We start from the raw sequence: 22,849 nt of genomic DNA, 5'->3' as shown, positions 1-22,849 counted from the left end.
TAGATGTCGTCTCGGAGGACCCGGGCCCCTGATGCCAGGTTCGCTTCCACCACTCGCTTCACCATTGCGTGTTCGTCGTCGTCTCTGCAAGCAATCCTAATTCGATGGGGGTTCCTGGGGTCTTTCGTCACTGCTCGGCACCGCCAAGACGCAGTGTTACCTTCTGCAGCACGGATCTGGCTCTCTACCATCGTCCGGATTGAGCCAACCGACATTTGCTCGGCAGCTTCGCTTTCGGCATGAGACGTATCGATTGTGCAGTACAGCGTGTCGGAGAGGTTGGACGGCGTCGTGTTGAAAGACGAAAGCGTTCGGAGGTTGGTCGGTTGGGAGGACGGAGCTGATCGTGCGACATCGGCGTACGACAATGGCGGGGAGTTCGTGCCATTTGTCGCGATAGTTTCAAGTTGCTCGCGGACCAGCTTCAGTTCTTCGCGGGAATGCTTCAGCTCTTCGTTCATCCGTTTCGTGGTTTCATCCATCTTCAAGCTCAAGTCGCGTATCATTTCTTCCTGTTTCTGTGCCACCTCCATTTGCCGCTTGAGTGCTTCCTTCAGCCATTGGGACTCTTTGCGGGATTCACCCAGCATCTCCAAAGCCTGCTGGAGCATTGCCCGGCCATCGTTGCTTCCGCTACTTCCGCCGCCGCCATTGCTTCGTCTGATGTCGCTCGCTCGCTCCACCGTTCCTTCAATTGATGCTGATCGCGTCGTGTTCCGGGTCGTTCTCTTCGGTTCCTGCGCTGCCTCTTTGTCCTGTCGAGTCGTGGCTCGAATTTTGATGGTCGGCTTCGTTACTCGAATCGGGCGCTTTGGCGTCGAAAAGGGGGCGTCATCCGGTTCCACCACAATCTCGGCCTCCATTGGTTCCGCCATGACGGGAGGCTAAGATACCTCCACTCACACCACCAACCTTTCTTAAACAGTAAACCAACGACAAAACTGAGTTGAGAGTTCCCACGTCTAAGATCTTCCTCCTGGGTTCCGCTCTCGCTCGACAGCTCTCTCTACCAGTTCTGTCAGTAAAGTCGGTCCGGTGGTTGTCCGGTTGCAATACAACTATGCGCGCCTTCTCAGGCGTACAGTTTGGAGCAAATCTATCTTCCGCTTTCAGCACAGACATTCAATCTTTGAAATGTGGAGACGACCTGAGGCTACTTAAGTATACTTGATAAGACGGAAGAAGATCCAGATATGGCTCCTCAGGCGTACAGTTTGGAGCAAATCTATCTTCCGCTTTCAGCACAGACATTCAATCTTTGAAATGTGGAGACGACCTGAGGCTACTTAAGTATACTTGATAAGACGGAAGAAGATCCAGATATGGCTGCATAGTAGGCTGTAAGCACCCACTCTCTGCTCTGATTACCAAGTACTTATAAGTGCCTGAAGTCGCTCCATTCAGATGCTTAGCCGAGGCTCCACTGCGACAGTGCGAGGGGGTCAGCAGGCTACTTAGCTCGACTTGCTTAGCGACTTCGCATTTTGATCATCAGACACCGCATGGAAAAACACCGGCCATATCACGCGCAAGATCACAGTAGAAGGCGGGGAAAGGGCTCAGAATTGCATTCAACTTCTTGCGGCTGAGGGCGCTATCATCGAACTAGCCAATCTCTCTGTTACGAGCAGGTCAGGGCAACCGACTGCACCACGAAGCAAAAGCTTCGGTTATGATGCGCCGGCATCATTTTCCCCTGTTCTGCATTGAAAAGTTACGCTGGCTAGCACCCCAACTGGTTGGGCTGTAACACTCTCACGAAGACATCAATATCTTTCAATCATCACTATGCCCAAATTGAATACTGTAGCAGCGCTAGGCCCAACGATAAAGTTGTACGAAAAGGCAAACACAGCCAATAACAGACGTTTGAAACAGACTCAACAGCAGGTTCTAGCTCTCCTAAACATTGAAAGCTTGTGCAAAAGAGGAAGAGATTTATGCTCTATACTGTAGCAGGTGTAAATGGGCCATGTCTTACCGCATTTGAACTTGTGGGCACTTGGGTTCTCCCGGACTGTGCATTGTGACTCAGTGTAACTCTAGAGGCCCGCTCAATCAGACGTAGACTTAGCTGCCCGTGCTTTGCTTTTCCTATCTTGAACCTCTCGTCACCGACCCGGGTCCAAGTTGCTCTTAAGTGCCTTCTCAGGTGAATTTATTACTTATGTAAGGCTCAGCCGCTTACCCATCTGTCGTCTTTCAACTAGATATTCCTTTCGCAACGACTAATTCAAAATCACAATTTTGCTTGGACTTAACACAAGTAATGAAAGCCATACAAGAACCACACGGATCTTGGCTTACAATGATTTTAGCCTTCCGTATCGGGTTTTGTCTCCTGCATTGCCGACTGAACAAGTTTTCCGATTGGCAATTAGTAGCTTCCACGATAGGTAGGTGATGTTCAACAAAGAATGCAACCAGTTGAGCCTCGGCGTGGCATGCGTTATAAATCCCAATCGTCATTGTTCCATCTCGAGGGTTAGACGGGAAAGGCATACCAATCTTCCTGGCAAGATTCAGAGCCTGAGCCGTCCAGTATTTGGCATCAAGCTTGTAATAGTGTCCACTTCTTTGGCGAGGTTCTTTGTGTCCTGAGCCAGACCATCCGCTTACGGCATGAATCATGTCGAAAGGCTTATCTCGATCCAGGAAAGCGACTGTTTGGTATTCATTCTTGATTTCAACCCCAAAAATTGGGAGTACCAAAGAAGCTGTCCGCAGATCAAGACATTTATAGATCCGGGCTGCGTAGTAGCTTTTCAAGCTCTTCATCGGCGAATTTCCACTGGATGGGACGGCTCCGAGTAGTCCACGAATGATCCTTCGATCCCTCTTTTTCTCAGAGGGCTTCTCTATGTAGTTGAGGTGGCGTTCTTCTCTCTCCTCGTCGTTTCTGTCGCATTCTTCTGCCAGATCAACAGCTTGTCTTCTCTCTTTGTCCATCTTGGTGGGGTTTGCTTTCGATTTCAAGAGAATTTTCGTGACTTCAACATGGCCCCAAAGCGCAGCTTCCATAAGAGGCGTACGGCCAAGTATGTCTTGTGCGTTGACGTCGGCGTTTTCGTGTAGCAGCTCCAGTACCCTCTCCTTTTCCCCTCTAATAACAGCGAGAGAAAGTTCGGTGCTGCCTTTTGCACACTTGATTTCCATCTCAGGAACAGAGATGAAACATGACGTATGCTCGCGTTTACTACCCTGATATTTGGTCTAGATTAGCGCATTCATCGAGAAATGTGCAGCATGATCAGAACGGAATATCCAAAAGAACAAAGCAAACCTCTTCAAGCCCAATGGATGTAAGCTTCTGACTGATTTCATAGATCTCATTTTCCTCAATATAGTCGAATTTTGATGACATGCCAACCGTCTGGAAGCACCTGGAGTGCGACCGATCAGTCGGCCTCAACGGGAAAGACCTGATTTCCCAACTATAATCACGAACTCTGTTATCGTCTTCGAATGGAAAGAGGAGTCTGTATGTTATTGGAGAAGATAAATGGTCATAATTCTCCAAACATGGAGCCACTGCTTGCCGAATGCTCGCATTGTTTATTCCGGTGTGAACATGTCGCAATCTGAAAGTGTTCCGTTGATTATTGCTCGCGTCAGTCAAGAAGCTTATGGTGTGCCTATGTTGCTTCGAACAATAGGGACATTCAGCAATTGCCTCTTTCTCGTCCCACCGTATGACTCTTGCAACTGCAGATGACATAGCTCCTTAACTTCTCAGGCATATATCTTTTTCGTATGATATCCAGTAATGCATGGGTTCTTCGCAACTGTTTGAATATGGTTGGCGGGAGAGACAATTGATTGCAACCCACCGGAGTATTAGCGGACATAGCTCGCTATAAATAATGAGCGCCAACCGCCTCATACGACGACGACGATGGCACTATTAAGACCATTTAATCGGTATGTCTTACATAACGCGATAATAATATCCAAAACCATGTGATTCATCGGTCTCCCTGTAATAGCCCTTCGTCTTAGCCGTGAAGGGCAAGTCAAAGACCCCTCTACTGATGCTACTCGAGCAAAGCACCCTACCCATGTAGAGAAAGAGAGTTACTGAGCAAACTCAAATTCCTCTATGTACAGGTATCTACAGGCGGCTGTGATGACGTCTTAGACCAGACCGATTCATCGACATGTGCGGCATCCACAGGGCAAACGACGAAAACGGCCAAAGCAGTGGAGAGGAGAATTTTCTGCTGCACCAAATGAACAGCGCAACGCACCCTGATGCTCCAACAAACGGATACGTACACATGTAACCTGTTATTTTACTTGGACGGGAAAGCTGGAACCTTTTGCTTCGTGTCGCAGTTCGTTGTTCTTCCCCGCTTGTAATAACACCCCGCCGACCCAACATTGCGGGGCTTTAGACTTCGAGTAGGCAGCAAAGTAAAATTCTTCAAAATCGGAAACATAAGGGAGGAAACAAGATTGGGCAGATTAAGCTCAAACGGTTATATGACTTTCAACCGTTTAGCCTTATAGTAGTCAACGGCAGAACGGCAAAATAAGGCAAGAGCTCCGGGGCAATATTGCAACTAGAAAGGCTCTTTAATTCGTGACGATGGTGCCAGACATCCAGGTAGAGCGCCAGCTATAAGTACCTGCCTACACGCACATTCATGACAATGTGGCTCTTACGCGTTTAAACCTTTATTTTATGCTCAATATGAATGCAAACAGCGTCACTCACAGCCTCGTTGACTCAACAGAGTCGGTGTTGCGTCTCCTCTACACGATACAGACTCTCCCGAGTGATGTGCGATCCCTCTTTCTAGACCTGGAAGGAGTAAGCCTGTCTCGCCATGGTAGCATCTCACTCATGACGATCTTTATACCATCAAAGAAGCATGTATATCTTGTTGATGTCCATGCACTTCAATCTTCAGCTTTCTCAACTGCCACGGACGATGGAACGACTCTTAAAACCATTCTCGAATCACCGATGATCACCAAGGTTTTCTTTGATGTCCGAAACGACTCTGACGCTTTGTTTTATCACTTTGCAGTCAATCTCTGCGGGATTGAAGATGTACAACTAATGGAAAATGCAGCCCGGCCTGGGCGACGGCGTTTCGTCATCGGATTGGAAAAGTGCATAGATACCTATGCACCCCTTTCAAACTCTGAAAAGCTCCGCTGGAAGGCGGTGAAGGAAGCAGGACTCAAGCTCTACCACCCTAAGCATGGTGGTTCGTACGAAGTTTTCAATATCCGGCCGATCCAGACGCCTATCAAAGCTTACTGCATCAATGATGTCCAATACCTGCCACAACTTAGAGAGAGATTTTGGGAAAGTCTGAACAACGGTTGGCGCGAGAAGGTGAGGGTTGAGACTCAGAAGCGCGTTTTGGAATCCCAGAGCAAATCGTATGAGCCCCAGGGGGACAAGAAGAAATTTGGCCCGTGGGATTGCGACTCGAGGATGAGTTTTTACATTTAAAGTAATCTCAAAATTACCACAATGTGACTGCAGTTTAATTTTCTTATCCTCGCATTCATTACCGGTTTTCTAGGCTGCTGACGATATATGCATTAAAATCACCCATGCTGGACGTAGCCTTAACGACTCTAGGGGCACTTACACCTATGGATGATTGGGTATACAGTAATGACGATGCTTGTGATTCACACTGTGTGGGGCAGTTCTAGAAAGACGATGTGTTGTGTTAAGAGGAAGATGGTTATGCTCTTAACTGTACACTCAACTGTACAGGGGCTATTAAGGTCTTCGGGAAGTAATGCAACAGTAATATGCGAAAGTTCGGACGCGTCAGAATCGCTTAAGGACATCGCGACGGTTGGCCATCAATTGAAATGTCAGAGTTGGTGGTGAACGCAGCTGGGAAAACATATGGGTTCATGACGTACCGTCTCGCGCGAGGGGTAAAAAGTGGGTAAAACTTTGGGTACTATGTACCTGTTGCCAACTGACCTTTGATGGGATAGCGGTAAGCTTGGCTAGTAACGCCTAGCGGAAGAGCTTTGTTGTCCGGGCTCGACATGGTTTCCCTGGACAACTGGGCTGTTGGACTGGCCCCAGATGGCTGCGGTGCAAGTCGGGCTCCATTTATGCAAACGGCTTTCTGCCGCGGAAGCCGGATTAGCACCCGCCGCCAACTCCGTACCATAGTACATCACATCAAGCACAGTACGGATAAGCGTGGTTTTTGTCCAAGCAGGAAATGTGGGTTGCTCCTGGCGGTCGAGGCCGAGACTGAGTGGTTGCACCGCCTGCGTCTACGACCGGGCTCCATACAGTAAGGATATTCCATACGGAGTAGCAATTTGTCAGGACACAGCCCGTTCTTGCGGCGAAGGCGGCGCAGCCACGGCCGCTCAGCCCGTACATACGATGTGCTGTTGTTGGTGGTGCCAGTGATGGCGCCCAGCTGTTAGTGCAGGTATCCTTATGTTGCAGTCCATCAGTCGGAGAAGATGTGGTGGCTAACGCTGTGTAATGATTAGGTTACCTCACCCGACTGGGGTCTCCTGAACGGCTGGACGGTGTGGGTGGTCGGTCCACTTGGCCGTGGCGGCACGGGGAAAGGGCCATTGTGGCGCGTATCGCCGGAATAAGCCCTGTGTCTGTTGCTCAATCCAGACGGGCCATCCGAGCTGAGGGAGAGAGATCGTGGAGAATTGCGACCCAGCAATCGCATCGACATTCCCATGAAGAAGGACAAGTGATGGACTGCACCCCGACAAATGAGACACAGCAGGAGCAGACAGTCCTCTAGGATGCTGCAAATCATGCAAGCAAACGTGGCCAGACGACCATCTGCACACGAAACGGCACTGAATCTAGCCTACGCGGCCCATGTCGACATACTGCTACTACAAGAGCCCGCTATCCGCTCGGAAGAGAGAAGGCTCACAAGATGCCACCCGGGTTTTGAGATTTTCACCCCAGTGGACAACTGGGTTGAAGACAGACCTAGGGTGCTCACTTACCTCCGCAGAGGAACGGGACTACGGGGCGTACAAACACGCCCACTGCCCAGCCCATCCACAGATCTGCTCTTCCTACAACTCCTGGTGGGAATGCGGAAAGTCCTCACAGTCATCAACGTTTACAACCCCCCTTGCGGCTCGCTGCGACCCGGTCAAGCGGTTAGGGATATCATAGCGGCCTGGCAACCGAAACCCGAGGATCGAGTACTGATCGCGGGGGATTTCAACCTACACCATTGGACCTGGCAGCCCGATGCCACAGGCTCCCCTGACGCTGACAACCTGGTAGAATGGGCTGAAGCCGCCAGCCTTGTCCTGCTGTCGCCGACAGGTGAAGCTACACACGAAGACGGCAACACGTTAGACCTATGCTGGGCGTCCAGCAACCTCTATGGGGCATCCACCAGCATAGAAACGTCCCTACACACAACGTCTGATCACGAATCTCTGCTTACCCGGGTCCCCTTGGCCCTAGCCGATATACCCAGCCCAACTGCGGGAAAGTTCCGGCTCGACACGATGGATGAGAAGCTCTTCCTCGACGTTCTTAGGCGAAACATGCAACCTCTGCGCCATACTGCAAGCAACGCAAGAGGTCCACAGGCGTTGGACCTCCTAGCGCAGCAGCTCACAGATTGTCTTGGAGAAGCGCTTACGGCTTCTACAAGGCGCACGCTTGGCAGAGGACCAGGGAGGCCATACTGGAACGAAACCTGTACGCGCAAACACCAAGCCTATACGACTAAAAGAGGAACCGTCGCGAGACTCCGCGCTTTGGGAATAGACTGTCAATGGGAGCGAGAGGAGGAGGACATCCTTAAACAGGACTTTCTCCGTGAGCTTCGCCGTTCCAAGGACACCTACTGGAGAGAAAAGATCGCCGCAGCCTCCACAGGCAAAGACGTATTTGAAATGGTCGGGTGGCACAAAGCCACAGGATCCTTCCAGACCCCACCACTCCGAGATGAGGACAACCCATCCACTCTCGTCTCACAACCGAAAGAGAAGCGCGACTTGTTTGCCCGCGTTCTTCTCAGAAATGCTGCCATCTCTGCGGACATACCAGCAGAGACCCTAGTACCCCACCCGCAGGCCAAACTTCCTTTCCCACAGATCACAAAGGACGAGATACGTACTTCAGTCCTCTCTGCGGGAAGCACTACCCCTGGGTCCGATGGAATCACGACGGCCGTTCTCAAGACCGCATGGCCAGTCATTGAGGACATTGTCTTCTCGCTCTACAGCGGATGCATACGCGAGGGCTGGCATCCCACCAGTTTCAAAGAAGCAATCCTAGTCATCTTGCCTAAGCCGGGCAAGAGAGACAGGGCGCTCCCGCGCTCTTATAGACCAATTGCGCTCTTGTCCGTACTTGGAAAAGGCTTGGAGAGACTTGTCGCAAGGAGGCTTGCCTGGATCACAGTCAAGCACCGGATACTGCACGACCAACAGTTCGGCGCCCTCCCTCTTCGCTCGTGTAGCGATCTCACTGGTGCTGCCATCCACGATATCGAGTGCGCCTGGCAGAGGGGTCTTGTCACCTCCATGCTCACACTTGACGTGAAAGGGGCTTTCGACGCCGTGCTGCCAGGGCGGCTGGTCCATCGCCTCCGCCAACAAGGATGGCCGGAGAACCTCGTCAAATGGGTTTCGAGCTTTGTCATCGGGAGAAGAGCAAGAATTAGGTTGGACGGAGAGATGGGAGACGTCTTCGACCTCGAGTGTGGGTTACCACAGGGCTCACCCGTGTCTCCCATCCTCTTCATGCTCTACATCGAACCTCTATTCAAGCTGGGCACTGCGCGTCCCGGAAGGAAGCGGTCTCGGTTTGGCTATGCCGACGACATCGCCATCCTGGCATCCTCAACCTCTCTAGAAGACAACTGTGCCCTACTAGCTAAAGAATGGCAAGAAGCCCTGGGATGGGGCGCGTCGGAGGGTATCACGTTCGATCTCGACAAGTTGGAACTCATCCATTTCACCAAGAGACGCAAAGATGGAAACCCGCCAATATCTATCACAATGTTGGACGGGCGGCAGCATACAGTTCATGCTGTTGACCAAGGTTCCTCTCTGCGATGGCTTGGCGTCCACTTCGACCGAAGGCTCTCATTCAAGAACCATGTGAGAGACCTCTGCGCCAAAGCATGCCGGGTAGTCAACGGACTGCGAGGACTAGGGAACACCGTCTGGGGCGCGCCGGCGCACCTCCTTTGTCGTGCTATTACCTCTTGCGTATCACCTATTCAGTATTACGCATCGGAGGCATGGTGGCCCGGCAGGAACCGGGTCAAGAATGGACACACTGTGTCGAACGGGGTCAACGGTCTGCTTCACCAACTTGACACTATGCAAGCCAAGGCCATCAGATCTGTACTCCCAGTGTATAGAACGACGCCTGTACCGATCCTACAGCGCGAAGCTGCCCTGCCGCCGGCAGAGGTGATATTAGACGCGAAGCTCTACAAAGCCTCTGTAAGGGTCCATCGCCTTGACGAACGACATCCCCTCCGGAAGAGGCTCGGAGACAGGCCAGGACCAGACTCTAGGCTACGACGAATGGCATGGCTTGCAGATGGCAATGCTGAATACATAGACCCGCTGGAACTACCACCTTGGGAGTGCTTAGCGGACTGGCATAAAGTCCTCCGGAGAGTCGGGTACGACCCTGGGAAGGCCAAGGAAGAACTAGCCCTCGAATTTACAGACAGACTGGGAAAGTTCTCAAAGCGGGATATTGTTGTCTATACCGACGGTTCCCAAACGACAGACGGAAGCAGAACCTCCGCCGGGGCTGGCTGGGTAGGATACCAGGCCACACGACAGATCTTCCGGGGATCCGAACCGCTCGGCCACCAAACGGAGGTCTTTGACGCAGAGGCGCAAGCCGCTCTTCAGGGCCTGCTGGAAGCCGTAAGGTCTCCCACGGCGCGGATGGCAGACAATGTTCATATCTGCCTCGACAACCTCGCAGTCGCGGCTAGGCTCGTTGCTCGGAGCGCAGGAAGCAGCCAGACTAGATTTAGGGCCTTTAGTGGGCTCTCCTGCTCTTGGAAACAGAGAGAACGGACAAGCTGGACGATGCCCGGCAGGGTATACATATGGTGGTGCCCTGGACACGCGGGAATACCAGGAAACGAGGAAGCGGACTCTCTGGCCAAGGAGGCCTGCAAACAAACCCCAGAATCACATCCACGGCCTACATTGGCGCACTTGAAACGGCAGTCTAAAGCGGTCGCTTTCCAAACTTTCGACAGAAGATGGCCATCACTCTGCCCTCGGCAGTATGCCGACCTTGGGATAGTCCCCCATCCCAAGCCCCCCGAGCTTCGCCTTCCTCGACACCTGCTGGGAAGGCTGTATGCATCAAGATCGCATCACGGAGACTTCGCAGCATACCACGAGAGGTTTGCCCATAAGGACGCACTGCTCGACTGCAGTTGTGGTAGACGCAAAACCCCAGTGCATTTCTACTTCTGCAAGCGTGGCCGGAAAGCCACCCCAGCCCATCTTCGCCGACATATGGCGAAAGCAAGCATAGATTTTCTGCTAGGTTCTACGCAGGGAGCCTCTCTTCTGTGCGATTGGATGGAGGCAACCAATTTCTTTTCTGAAATCTGCCCGACTCATTGAACAGGAACGTTAGGTGAAGACGGCAGCCTGTAAAATAGTATAGATTAGCATAGACCATGTCGGCATCGCCCGGCACGTCCCTTTTTACTCTGGACGTTAAATATATCATCATCATCATCATCATCATCATGGCAACACCAATGGGTCAGAGCCGCTCGGCCAGCAGACGGAGGTCTTTGACGCAGAAGCGCAAGCCGCCTTTCGAGGCCTACTGGAAGCCATGAGGTCTCCCACGGCGCGGATGGCAGACAACGTTCACATCTGCCTCGATAACCTCGCAGTCGCAGCCAGACTCGTCACCCGGAGCCCAGGAAGCAGCCAGGCTAGGTTTAGGGCTTTTAGTGAGCTCTCCACCTCTTGGGCACAGAGAGGACGGACAAGCTGGACGACCCCTGGCAGGGTATACATTTGGTGGTGCCCTGGACACACGGGAATAGCAGGAAACGAGGAAGCAGACGCTCTTGCCAAGGAGGCCTGCAAACAAATCCCAGAATCACAGCCACAGCCTACATTGGCGCACCTGAAGCGGGAGCCCAGAGCAGCCGACCTCCAGGCTTTCGCTAGGAGATGGCCGTCAATCTGCCCTCGGCAGTATGCCGACCTTGGGATAAGTCCTCATCCCAAGCCCCCCGAACTTCGCCTTCCTCGGCATTTGCTAGGAAGGCTATATGCGGCAAGATCGCATCATGGAGACTTTGCAGCGTACCACGAGAGATTCGCCCACCAAGAAGCACTGCTTCACTGCAGTTGCGGAAGGCGCAAAACCCCAGTACACTTCTACTTCTGCAAGCGCGGCCGTAAAGCTACCCCGCGGCATCTCCGCCGACGTATGGCGAAGGCAAGCATAGATTTTCTGCTAGGTACTACGCAGGGAGCCTCTCTTCTGTGCGAATGGATGGAGGCGACCAATTTCTTTTCCGAAATCTGCCCGAATCATTGAACAGGAACGTTAGGTGAAGACGGCAGCCTGTAAAATAGTTTAGATTAGGATAGACCATGTCGGCATCGCCCGGCACGTCCCTTTTTTTTTTTTTTTTTTTTTTTTTTACTCAGGACGTTAAATTCATCATCATCATCATCATCTTCATTCTGCAGGCGGCAGCGATGTAGTGAAGGGTCGTGGCGAACGCGTTTTCGTCATCTCCCTTCGTCCAAGACCTCGTCGAAAGACAATTGATGCAGCTAGGACAGGCCGAGTCGTGAGGGCTACAACAGGCAGTTCGGGCGAGGAATGAAATCGTTGGCTTCGTAACAATTGTGCGACTACCCAAAGACTTACATGGGGGAGGCGGCTTCATAACGATCTGCCCTAGAACACGCGGCACATAATGATCGCAGAGGCGTACTATGGTAGATCCATGCCTCTGGTCCATCAGGTCCAGCAGTGTCATAGGACGTGCACAGGCCACATTACTGCCTTGGGAGCATGCATTGTAGTCCGTGCACGCCAAGCCTCACCTATCCTTTGACCCATCTCGGTCCTCTTCATGAAGCATCGAGCTGGCGGGGTGAAGATCCACTGCTAGCTCCGACACGCACCTTCTTGAAAATGTATTGAGCCGTCAACGAAGGTCGCGGGCTCTTCGGCTGGCTTCGTGGCTTTCTTCTCTGTTGTGGTGGCTGTGTGTTCTGGCCCTGGTCAATTTCGACCGTCGGAAGGAGCCTGCCAGGCCGGATCCATGGAAAAGGAGGAGCAGGCCGGGGTTAGATTTTGGTGGCGCTGACTGAAGACGGCAGACTGCGGCGATTGAAGGTCATGCTGCTGTTGTTGGTACAAAGAGCAATCTCTGAGCTGCGACATCCAGCTAACTGTCGAGTAATCTGATGCCGTCACGGTTTCCTCGACCGATTCGCAGTTCTGTCGTTCTGCCCCCATTGAGTAGAGCTCACTGATTTTGTAGACTTGCCTAGAGAAAACACTGACTTGAACATTTGGTAGCCCCACTCCAACCATTGCTGATAGAGATTACACTCGGTGCACCTTGTTAATCATTCTCCTAGCCAGGTCCCACAATGCTTGAATCTCCCACGAATGATGTTGCCGGCGGCGCAGAGCGATAGGACACATCCGCCTACCCCGCCATCTTCGCCGGGCCAGACTACGCTAGGATTCACACCAGACAAGCCTTACAACTCCACACCTTGGAAGAGCAGGAAGGACAAGACCACCGACATCAACTGGCTTACTACTTCCACCGTCTTTAACAAGTCGTTGAATCCCCTGAAGACAAGATGTAAAAACCAGGTGTCTAATTAATCCACGAGTATCCCATCGGGTGCTGACTGACGCCATTTTTGCCAAGGGTGGGGTAAAGCCAATAAGGGGCTGTGAATCCCTCGAGTTAACCAATAGGGTTATAGTACCTCTATTGCCTATATATTCTGCGTATGCCAGAGGTACCAACAATCCCTTTGGATACACAAAGGTACGTTACAGTCTAAGCAGCCCTTCCTCGTATATTTACGCTGCGTGAAGGTATTCCCAGATATCTCCCCTAGGGTCCGGCGGGCACTTATTGCCCTTGTATTGCTACAATAGGAACAAGGTGAATTAACCTTCCTCGACCCTTTTCTATGGTGTTCCCATGGAATAGAGGTATTCCTCTTGTCTGTAGCCTGTTGTCAGAGACTGGAGTCGTACAGAGTAATGAGGTCGGCGATGGGCACAGGTAGGGGTGGGTGTTGACTGTTATTTCAATCTGCCTTTTCCCCTAGGTCCGCCGCAACTGCTCCTTATATGCCCCCCAGGTCCCCCCCCTTAACCAAGCCCAGTTCCCCTGGCTATAACACTAATTCAGCGGCGTTGTGCTATCGCCTTTCTCTAACGTTGGTCTCAGTGGCTAACCTTTGTTGTCGGAGTCTGTGTTGGCCGCGTAGCTAGAATCCCTTTATAATCCCTTGACTATGTGCCGGTGCGGCCCCCAGCTACCCCGCCGACGGCCCCACTAGTGCCGCGCCGGTGCCCCCCCCCCTTCTGGGCGCCTGACACCTGTCTAGGTCGTGATAGTCTACGACCGCCTGCTAATGGGCCAAACTGCTGGATAAGCTGGGCTGCAAGCAGCTGCCGCCATTGGTAGTGGGTTTTTACCTTCTGCCACCTAGGACTGCCCCAGAGCTGTAGTAGGAAGCTATTCACAACTACCACTTCCAGCAGGAAATTTCAGGCAATTGACTGCCAGCCCCCTCGACGAACAGGGTGGCCATATTGATAATAGGACCTCATCTGGTCACTGACATCGACCCCATTCATCTTGTGGTTGTATTCATCGATTGCCTTAGGGACTGGAAGGTCCTTTCGGACGTCTGGGCCAAAGACTTGCCGGGCAGCCCTCTTGGCAGCGGAATCCCCAGCTGGGCGGCGGCGGCTGCGGTCAACTTCTTGGCCGTTCTGGAAGACAGTTGATAGGAAGAGTACAAGGGCATTATCCTTCCAGGTGAATTGGTTGACCTATTTACTAGTTAGTTATCTAAGTAAGCAGGCTAGCAGGCAGATAACTTTCCTCCCCATCTAAAGTAGGGATACAGTGTATTTCGCCCCAGGGGATACCCCGTCCCTCAGTCTCTTTCTCAGTAACTAGGATCTTATCTATCCCACTATCCTTCCGGCAAGTACCGGAAGCTCCAACTTGCTGATTTCGCAGGGTACGAAAGAGCCGTACAGAGGCAAAGAGGTTATCAAGAAAGACGTGGTAGGTTGCAGCTGGAAGTAAGGAAGTAAGGGTAGTTACCACCTGCTGCGTTGGTGTCAACAGAGCCAGCTTTTCAGCAGCTGGTCCGGCTGGCCCGGCTGGCCTAGCCGACCGAGCAGGCTGCGCCTGGGGGACTAATGCGTATGGGCCCTTTCCGTGTACGTGCCACAGCCACCGTATACAGTAGCCAGACTGGGCAAGGATCCAGATCTTATAGCAAGTTGGGATAGGTTTCGTTGGAATCGTTGTTGTTTCTAGAGATCGACCTGTAAATCGGACCATAGCCTCATCAACTGTAAGATCTGAACCAGCGGTGTAAAGGGAATCCCCAGTCTCTTGGATATGGGCTGACCACTGATTAACCTTCCGGTATGGAAGACGGACCTACGGAGCGCGACCTCCGGTCTCGGGCACCGTGTTCTGTCTTACGTAAGAGGTCATCCTCTGCCCCTTTCCCCTTCGAGTCAGTATAGCCAGCGTCTCGTAACTTAGAAGAATCAAGTCACTTCACGCAACTTCCATCTATTCATATTGTAGGTTTAATGGACTCAATCCAGGATAGGATTGCTGAATGTATTAAGGCGCGTGGCTGGTATACGCGATTTTAGAAGCATTAATTTTAGCTGGTGCTTACACCAAAAGATTATGCTGCACGAATTGTCAGCCTCGAATAATGTGGGGCGCAACATCATGTGATCCTTATTGCTGTTCAAATACTAATGACCCAGCACTGTACCTTCGGCGAAGTCCAGAGAAGCTAAGAGCTGTGGAGAATAGCCTCTACACTCACTCGTCGGCTTTTCCCGACCGTTGGTTTTATACGCGTATTCGCCGCGATTAGCCATGTAGATGCGAGACAACGCTGCAGCCCCTAAATCCCGCGGATTCGCATAGCCCAATCAGAATCTTCTTGCACTGCCCATCAACCCATCAGCCTCCTGACTTAAGCATTTATGGGTATGCTGGGCGGAAACAATCATCTTGGAGACACGCGTATCTTGGATTGATACGGGCCCCTTTTTTTGCCATGATAGCAATGGCAACAAACCGATCCGCGGCTCTCAAGTTCAACCAGAGCCTGACGCACGTCCTTCTTACGTGGACGCCATCCCGGCGCGTGGTGGCGCGGCCTGGAGTGCTGGGGGAGAGATAATCAGTCTAGCCACTTTAGCGTTACCGTTCGGAGTCCCTCACACTCGAGTCTGGCACGAAACGGCACTTTGTTGAGGTCGTGGAGGTGTGACTGGGCGCAGCATATTGAAGACTGATTTATGAAGGCGGTTTGCAAATCTTCGGGGAAAACTTCGAATCGCTGCGACAGTATTTCTTAAACCCCTCCTACGAACTCTGCGATGGGCAATCAACTTTCCTCTCGGATATTGCTAAGAGCCTACATAATTCTTTGCCTCGACTTCATTGACAATTATCCTTGCAGGTCATTTTTCTTGTTGTCGAAATACCCATCTAAACTTGCAAACTAAATACCTTGGTATTCAAAACCAGTCAATTAACAGGTTTGCCCACGACAAGGTCCAACTTTTCAAATTCCTTACCCCGCGGGCAAGGTCGTGCCCGAACAAAGAAGATGTCCAAACGCAGTACAATTCGTATGGTTGAGGAGGACACATTGCCTCAGGACTACCTTCCATCTTACGAAGCGGCGATAAACGAGGGGCTACACCAACATAGAGACAGTTTCAGAAGTAAGGGGGACCAAATGATGCCGTTCCAAAAATGCCCATTCTAACCAACTAATCTCTCACAGGCGATGGTAGAGTTGACGTAAATCTTGACTCTCGCTTGGCGACGACGCTTGCCCGCTTCATCCCCGATTTCAAAGACACAGCCCAATACGCCCAAGCCGCATCAGCCCAAGGGCCTCCCCCAAAATATTTCGAGGCAGCAGAGAGCTTCGCTGAGAAAAAGACTTTTCCCGTCAAACTGAACATCGTCATCCAAGTCGTAGGAAGCCGAGGCGACGTCCAGCCTTTTATTGCCCTTGGCAACGAGCTCCAGACCTACGGGCACCGCGTCCGCCTGGCCACACATGACGTTTTTGACGTTTTTGTACGAAAATCCAACCTCGAGTTTTACCCCATTGGTGGCGATCCTTCCGAATTGATGGCATATATGGTCAAAAACCCCGGCCTTATTCCCAGCTTGAAGAGCTTGAAGGGCGGCGATATTCAGAAAAAGCGTAAAATGGTCAAGGAGATGCTCGAGGGGTGCTGGAGATCGTGTATCGAGCCCGATACACAGACGGGAAAGCCCTTTGTGGCTGATGCAATCATTGCGAATCCACCGAGTTTTGCGCATGTCCATTGCGCTCAAGCTTTGGGTGTACCACTACACCTTATGTTCACCATGCCCTGGAGCAGTACGAGAGCGTTTCCCCACCCGTTGGCAAACCTAAAGCTTGGAGACAAGGGAGTTGTTGATCAAATGACGGCGAACTTTGTTTCCTACAGCATTGTGGAGTGGTTGACATGGCAGGGGTAAGATACGAACGGCATTGTTAATTGGAAGAAAATGTTAACAACATAACAGTTTGGGAGATGTCATCAACGACTGGCGAAAGACAATTGACCTCGAGGAAGTACCATTTTCCGAAGGACCAGTACTTGCGGAATCTCAGAAGATACCATTCACATACTGCTGGTCTCCAGCACTAGTACCCAAGCCGATTGATTGGCCGGCATATATCGGTATGAACTCAGCCTTTACGGCCACGTCGGAAAACGGAACTGACTTTAGCCAGATGTGTGCGGCTTCTTTTTCCGAGAACCTCCCCAGTATACACCGTCGCCTGAGCTGGAGAATTTCCTTATGAATGGGCCGACCCCTATTTACATTGGATTTGGAAGCATCGTCATTGACAATCCTGACGAGATGACCAAGATTCTCATTGAGGCAGTTCGATCTACCGGAGTTCGTGCCATAATATCTAAGGGATGGAGTAATCTGGGAGGGGTCGATTCGGATGATGTGCTGTTCCTCGGAGACTGCCCTCACGAGTGGTTGTTCGCCAATGTCGCAGCGGTCTTCCACCATGGCGGTGCGGGAACAACTGCGTGTGGACTGCTGAACGGAAGGCCGACAACGGTTGTTCCATTCTTTGGCGAGTAAGTGCTTTATCAATACACCAGGAACTCTACAGTGGCTTACATGCTCTAGCCAACCTTTCTGGGGCGACATGGTTGCCATTGCAGGTGCGGGGCCGAAGCCAATTCTACACAAGCAGCTCAACGCCCAAAACTTGGCCGATGCTATACGTTTCTGCTTGACTCCGGAAGCAGCAGCAGCAGCCGGCAAAGTTGCAGCCAAGATGAGGACTGAGAACGGTGTAGCTACGGCAGCCAAGTCGTTCCACGCCAACTTGCCTCTGCAAACTTTGCAATGTGACATATTCCCCGACCAGCCTGCAGCATGGGAGTTAAAAAGAAGCAAAAGGCAATTGAAGTTATCAAAACAAGCTGCAGGTATCCTTCTCGATCACCTAAAGATTGGACAAAAGAACATGTCGCTGTAAGTAGCCAGCAAGAGTCCAGAAATTTCCATTTGCTTATGCAAAAATACTCCAGATACGAGACAAGAACATACATCATCGAGAATCGCCGATGGGACCCTGTGACAGGCTCCGCATCATCTCTGATGAGCGCAGGAGCCGGCATGGTCAAGGGAGCTACAGACATCGTCGTCAAACCAATTCAGGTTTATCGCCAACGATCCATGATAAAATCGGCAGAAACGGAAGACGTCGTGAGAAGCAGTGCCAGCAGTGATTTTCAGACACCTCCCAGATCACCGAGTCTAGCACCGCCGCAATCCGACGCCTTCGAACGACCAAAGAGTGCCGGCAGAGGCTGTGGAAGTACCACAGGGGTGGCAATGAAAGCGTCAGCTTCTGGTCTCGGCAATTTTTTCAAATCATATGGCAAACTCTACCTCGACGTGCCACTGGCGGTTACAGAAGGGCTCCGCATGACGCCAAAACTATACGGCGAGAAAGTAGAAGACCGCGCGCCTATCACGGATTGGAAGTCCGGCGCGATGGTTGGCGGGAAGAACTTTGTCACCGGTATCGGTGGAGGATTTGCTGATCTATTTTATCAGCCCTACAAGGGAGGCCGAGACGGAGGTGCGGCAGGTGCGGCAGTGGGCGTTGGCAAGGGGGTGATGAACATGATGACCAAGACGGCTTCAGGTATGTTCCTCAATCCCGCGAACCTCGTCGTCTTGGACGATACACTAACTTCAGCAACACAGGAACCCTTGGAATCGTTGCTTACCCTGCTCAAGGAGCGTATCAGAGCATCAGAACAGCAGTCAAGTTCAAGACTCGCCATAGCATTGCCGCTGCCCGGCGAGCTGAGGGCGAGTATCTGGCTCGCAATACTCCAGTCAATGTTGAGCGGGTACTGCAAAAGTTTGATGAGATTTGCCGAGCCAGTGAGAGGGGAAAGAAGGTTGTTGGATTTTAGGAGGCAAAGTGAGGACAGAGATACCCAGAACGTTCCTTACTAGATTTACACAACAGACTTGGTGGCAGAAGGTTTACAGTAATTTGGCCGCATCACGCTCATATACTATTAACATATATCGTCTCGTAGATGTAAATCATGAAATTTTGATCTTGAGACGCCAAACATGAAAGCTTGGTACTGGACCCAAGATGGAATGAGTCAGAAATTAACCCTGTCTTGGAATCGAGTAAGAAGCAGGGTTTTTGCAAGCCTCCCGGCTTTTGATTTCGAGACTATCATCAACAGAACGGGTCACATATGCAGCACTACCACAGAAGCTCTCAGTCTTCTCAGACTCGCGTTCAACATGAACAGCTGATCGATTAACTAGTGGTAAAACATATTTAGTTGCCATCAAACAGCATCGCAAGGCCGGCGGTTTGATCCCCCACCCTCGGGCGCATTCAATTTTGTTCCCTTCATGAGGATGCACACATTTTTCAGAAGCGAATATGAATCATAATAACTTTGTGGACCTTTGTAGACAAGGGGAACTCGGATCAAATGACTAGATTAATTGCATGCCCGTTTCTTCCATCTCAAGCCGCGTAGAGGACCTTGAAGACCCAAGCGAACTGATCCGCCTCAATCAATGCTTCGTCCACCTTAATCTTCAACCCATGCTCAGTCCCCAACCCAACTGATTTCCACTCGAGGTCTTCGCCGCCTTCGATGCTGAGAAGACTGATAACATCGCCCTTAACAACGGGAACCGGTGCTTGGATAGTAACCCAGCCGTCAATGACAAGTGGCTTTTCCAAGAACACGGTGTAAAACGCTTCATCAGTTTGCGTAAACCTCACGTCCGGTCCACCTGGAATTTCACTCTGCACGAACCAATATGTCGTGTTGAAGATTGCTTCTTCATGGCTCTTGATCCACTTACCGGCCTCACGCAAGTTGTCCATTTCAGCTTGCACAATAGTCCCGTCCGCCCTCGGCCCGATGTCCAGCAAGAAGTTACCGTTCTTCGACACCATGTCAACGAGTGAGTATACAATTGTGGTAGCGTTCATGTACTCCTCAGGCTTCGTCTCTCGGTTGTATCCGTAGCTGTATGGGTCCATGCCACGGTTACTCTCCCACTTGCGCTGCTGAGCAGACGCGAAGGTCTGGTACTCAGGAGTGTCGAAGTCGGCCGCCTCAGAGATGCCGCAGCGTGAGTTGATGGCAACCTGTCGGCCCTCGGCACGGGCCTTGTTCCACCACTCTGCCGCGAAGCCTGCCGTGCCATTAGCGGCGCCGCAGTCACACCACATGATGTCGGTGCCGTAGTCATATGCCAAATTCAGGGTAGGGAATCAATCCATCCACGTCAATATCCGACTTTGTGGATTGAATTGACAGCTTACTCAGCAAAGTGCTCGTGGATTGATGTCCACGAGGCTATCCGTGGATTGATGTCCATAATATTGAACCTGTGGAAGACCCCTGTCACATAACTCGGATTACCTAATCGGGCAATTCGTGAAGCTATTGCCTCACCCCTGGTGCTCCTCCGAACAAGCCCGTCCGACAGCTACCTCCAACGCTGTATCGTCAAGCAGGATGTTATCCATACCTTCGATAATGCCTGCGCGTAGCCAAGATCGCAGCGTTTGGATCAGTCCAATCGTGCTAGCGTCTAAACGGTTTCGGAGGGGCGTCACCATCAACCCAGTGGCGGAGAATAGTCTCTCGCACTCCGAGCTCATGGCTGGTACTGTCATGACGTCAAGAGCCATTCGAGATAGCCTTGGGTACTGAAACCTCTTGAGAATCCAATACTCAACTGGGTCGGTGATGTCCTTGTCGCTCTCAGACACACTGGCCTGCCAACGGATATATTCATCTGGTTGAGCAGCAAAGGGTTGGCTTTGACGATATCGGTGACGATACCGATCAAAGGAGGACAAGGTCGTCTTTCGCCTCTTTACAACCGGACCTTCAGGAGACGTGACTGTAATCTGGAGGTCTCTGTATTCCGTATCCCAAAGACGTTGCACGATATCCCGCCCTTCGTCGACCCAAGCCGGATGCTGTTGCCCCCAAACCTCGTCGAAATAGTCCCATCGTAGGCTAGGGTGTAAGGCGGCGGCGGCGTAGTATACTGGCGAGTCCCTTAGAGTATTGTAATATTTGTCGAGCTTCACCCAGCCATGATTGACATTGATACCAAATTGCTCGGGCTCGGGATGCCTCTCAATCTGCGATTTTGCGTCCTCGAGCTTCCCGAGCAGGAACTCGAACGCCTCCAGCACATCAGTCATAGAGCCAAAGGTTTCCCTAACCCCAGACGATCGATATCGCGGCTTTCCGTCTCTCTGAAGCACTTGGACAACAACGTGAAAGTCGGAGAGGATCTCGTCAAACGTCCTCAGCACTGCCCAATCGCTCTCGTTGAGAAAGCTCGACTCCTCGAGGCAGGGAGGAAACTTCTGTCCTGCCTCCCCTTTCCGAGCGCCTCGGAAGAGCCTCTTGGCTTTAGCGATGAACTCTTCGTACAAGGGCTGCAAGCGAAGCATTCGTTTTATCATGTGGTATTGGGATAACCACCTCGTATCGTTGTCAATCACAACATCAACTGGCCGTTGCTTTCCGACTTCGGGATCGTCAGAAGCGGCGAATGAGTCTTGTTGCAGTTGACGTAACAGTTGAGTCAGTAAGTCGGACCGATGGACCCAAACGACAAAGTTGTGCGCTTTCCCGACAGGACCCTTCCGCATCCACTCGTCATGCGTCGCTCTCGCCAATGGCTCCCCCTTGACGAGCGATTCCTCAAAGGCATCGAGGTCCTTTCCGAAGAGGAGAGATTTGACAACAAGGTTAAGGATGTGCCCCATGCATCGGACGCGTCGTTGAACAGGGTCGAATTTCAGCTCTTCTGCAATCTCCGCCATGGCCGTTTCATTGTTTGCTGCGTTATCGAGAGTGAAGTAACCGACCTTGTCCTCGATGCCAAACGACTTGATGATCTCGAGGATTTCGGCGGCAATGTTCTCCCCTGTATGTCGTTCCACCAGCTCCGGAATGCCTAGCAGGATCTTTTGGATCTGATTCTCGGTGTCTCGGAAGACGGCCGTCACGCCATATAGCGCGTGACGATTCCTAGTCCTTGCCCCATCAAAGGCAATGTGGATTTGACCTGGTGATCTCTTTAAGACGTCTTGGACGGTGGCGTGGTATCGCTGGAATTGCTGGACCGCCAGTTTCTGTATGGTCTTCGCCGTAACGTGTGCATTGGTAACCCCGACCGCCGGATTGAGATATTCGAAAATCTGCTGTAACTCAACCACCCTGCTTCCCACGCAACCCCGCATACCACGCAGCCCAACAACGCGTCACCATAAAACCTACTCCTCTTTTCTAACTATCACAACATCTTCTATTCTACCCCAAACAACGCCATTTTTTGAGGATATCTTTTTTACTATAAGATGAAGCAGTATAGTGAACATGAGCTGCAGCGGGCACTTTGGGATATTGCTGACGGGCTTAGTATCCGCGGGGCAGGTCGCAAATGGGGCATCCCAGAGGCGACTGTACGACAACGTCTCCATGGTACCCAGTCTAGAAATACTGCCTTTGGTAGACTGCAGCGGTTATCTCAGAACCAGGAAGGTCTACTTGCTGAGTGGATATCTAAGCAGGCTGCCCTAGGCTCTGCGTTTTGCCATCAGCAAGTCAAAGGGCTGGCTGAGCGCATGCTGGGCGATGGGCAGCGACCACTTGGGAGGAAGTGGATGCAGCGATTTCTTCGCAGAAACCCATCTATCAGAACCCAGCGATGCAGGGCAATTGACGCTAGGCGAATTAATGGGGCAACTGCTGACATTATCCAGGAATGGTTTCATCGCCTTGATCTGCCAGCAATCCTGCCCATCAAGCCAGCTAATAGATGGAACATGGATGAGACTGGTATCCTCGAGGGCAAAGGAAGCAATGGGCTAGTACTAGGATCGTCAGAGACCAAGTATATCCAGAAAAAACAGCCTGGATCGCGGGCATGGGTATCTCTGATCGAGTGCGTCTCTGCCAGAGGACGCG

General features: G+C 51.6%; 3 protein-coding genes across 3 annotated transcripts; 1 reads left to right on the top strand and 2 right to left on the bottom strand.

Annotated features, from left to right (window-relative positions):
• Positions 1 to 15,885: 15,885 nt before the first annotated feature.
• On the top strand, positions 15,886 to 18,781 carry ColSpa_03843 (sterol 3-beta-glucosyltransferase UGT80B1; the record flags this gene model as incomplete). The annotated part of the gene is made up of 7 exons (XM_049270055.1): positions 15,886 to 16,003; positions 16,066 to 16,795; positions 16,848 to 17,005; positions 17,059 to 17,422; positions 17,475 to 17,825; positions 17,882 to 18,504; positions 18,567 to 18,781. The coding sequence occupies 7 exons, from the start codon at positions 15,886 to 15,888 to the stop codon at positions 18,779 to 18,781; spliced, it is 2,559 nt and encodes an 852-aa protein (XP_049126012.1).
• A 581-nt stretch (positions 18,782 to 19,362) lies between these two features.
• ColSpa_03842 (tissue alpha-L-fucosidase) lies at positions 19,363 to 20,082 on the bottom strand (the record flags this gene model as incomplete). The annotated part of the gene is made up of 1 exon (XM_049270054.1): positions 19,363 to 20,082. One exon carries the CDS (start codon positions 20,080 to 20,082, stop codon positions 19,363 to 19,365), a length of 720 nt encoding a protein of 239 aa, XP_049126011.1.
• A 653-nt stretch (positions 20,083 to 20,735) lies between these two features.
• On the bottom strand, positions 20,736 to 21,327 carry ColSpa_03841 (uncharacterized protein; the record flags this gene model as incomplete). Its single annotated transcript, XM_049270053.1, has 2 exons — positions 20,736 to 20,762; positions 20,809 to 21,327. The coding sequence occupies 2 exons, from the start codon at positions 21,325 to 21,327 to the stop codon at positions 20,736 to 20,738; spliced, it is 546 nt and encodes a 181-aa protein (XP_049126010.1).
• Positions 21,328 to 22,849: the final 1,522 nt, after the last annotated feature.

This window comes from Colletotrichum spaethianum (assembly GCF_022836535.1).
Source record: "Colletotrichum spaethianum MAFF 239500 DNA, contig07, whole genome shotgun sequence".
NCBI classification, from domain to species: Eukaryota; Fungi; Ascomycota; class Sordariomycetes; order Glomerellales; family Glomerellaceae; genus Colletotrichum; species Colletotrichum spaethianum.
Note: the sequence above shows the minus strand (reverse complement) of the source record. Positions and strands in the feature narration are given on the sequence as shown.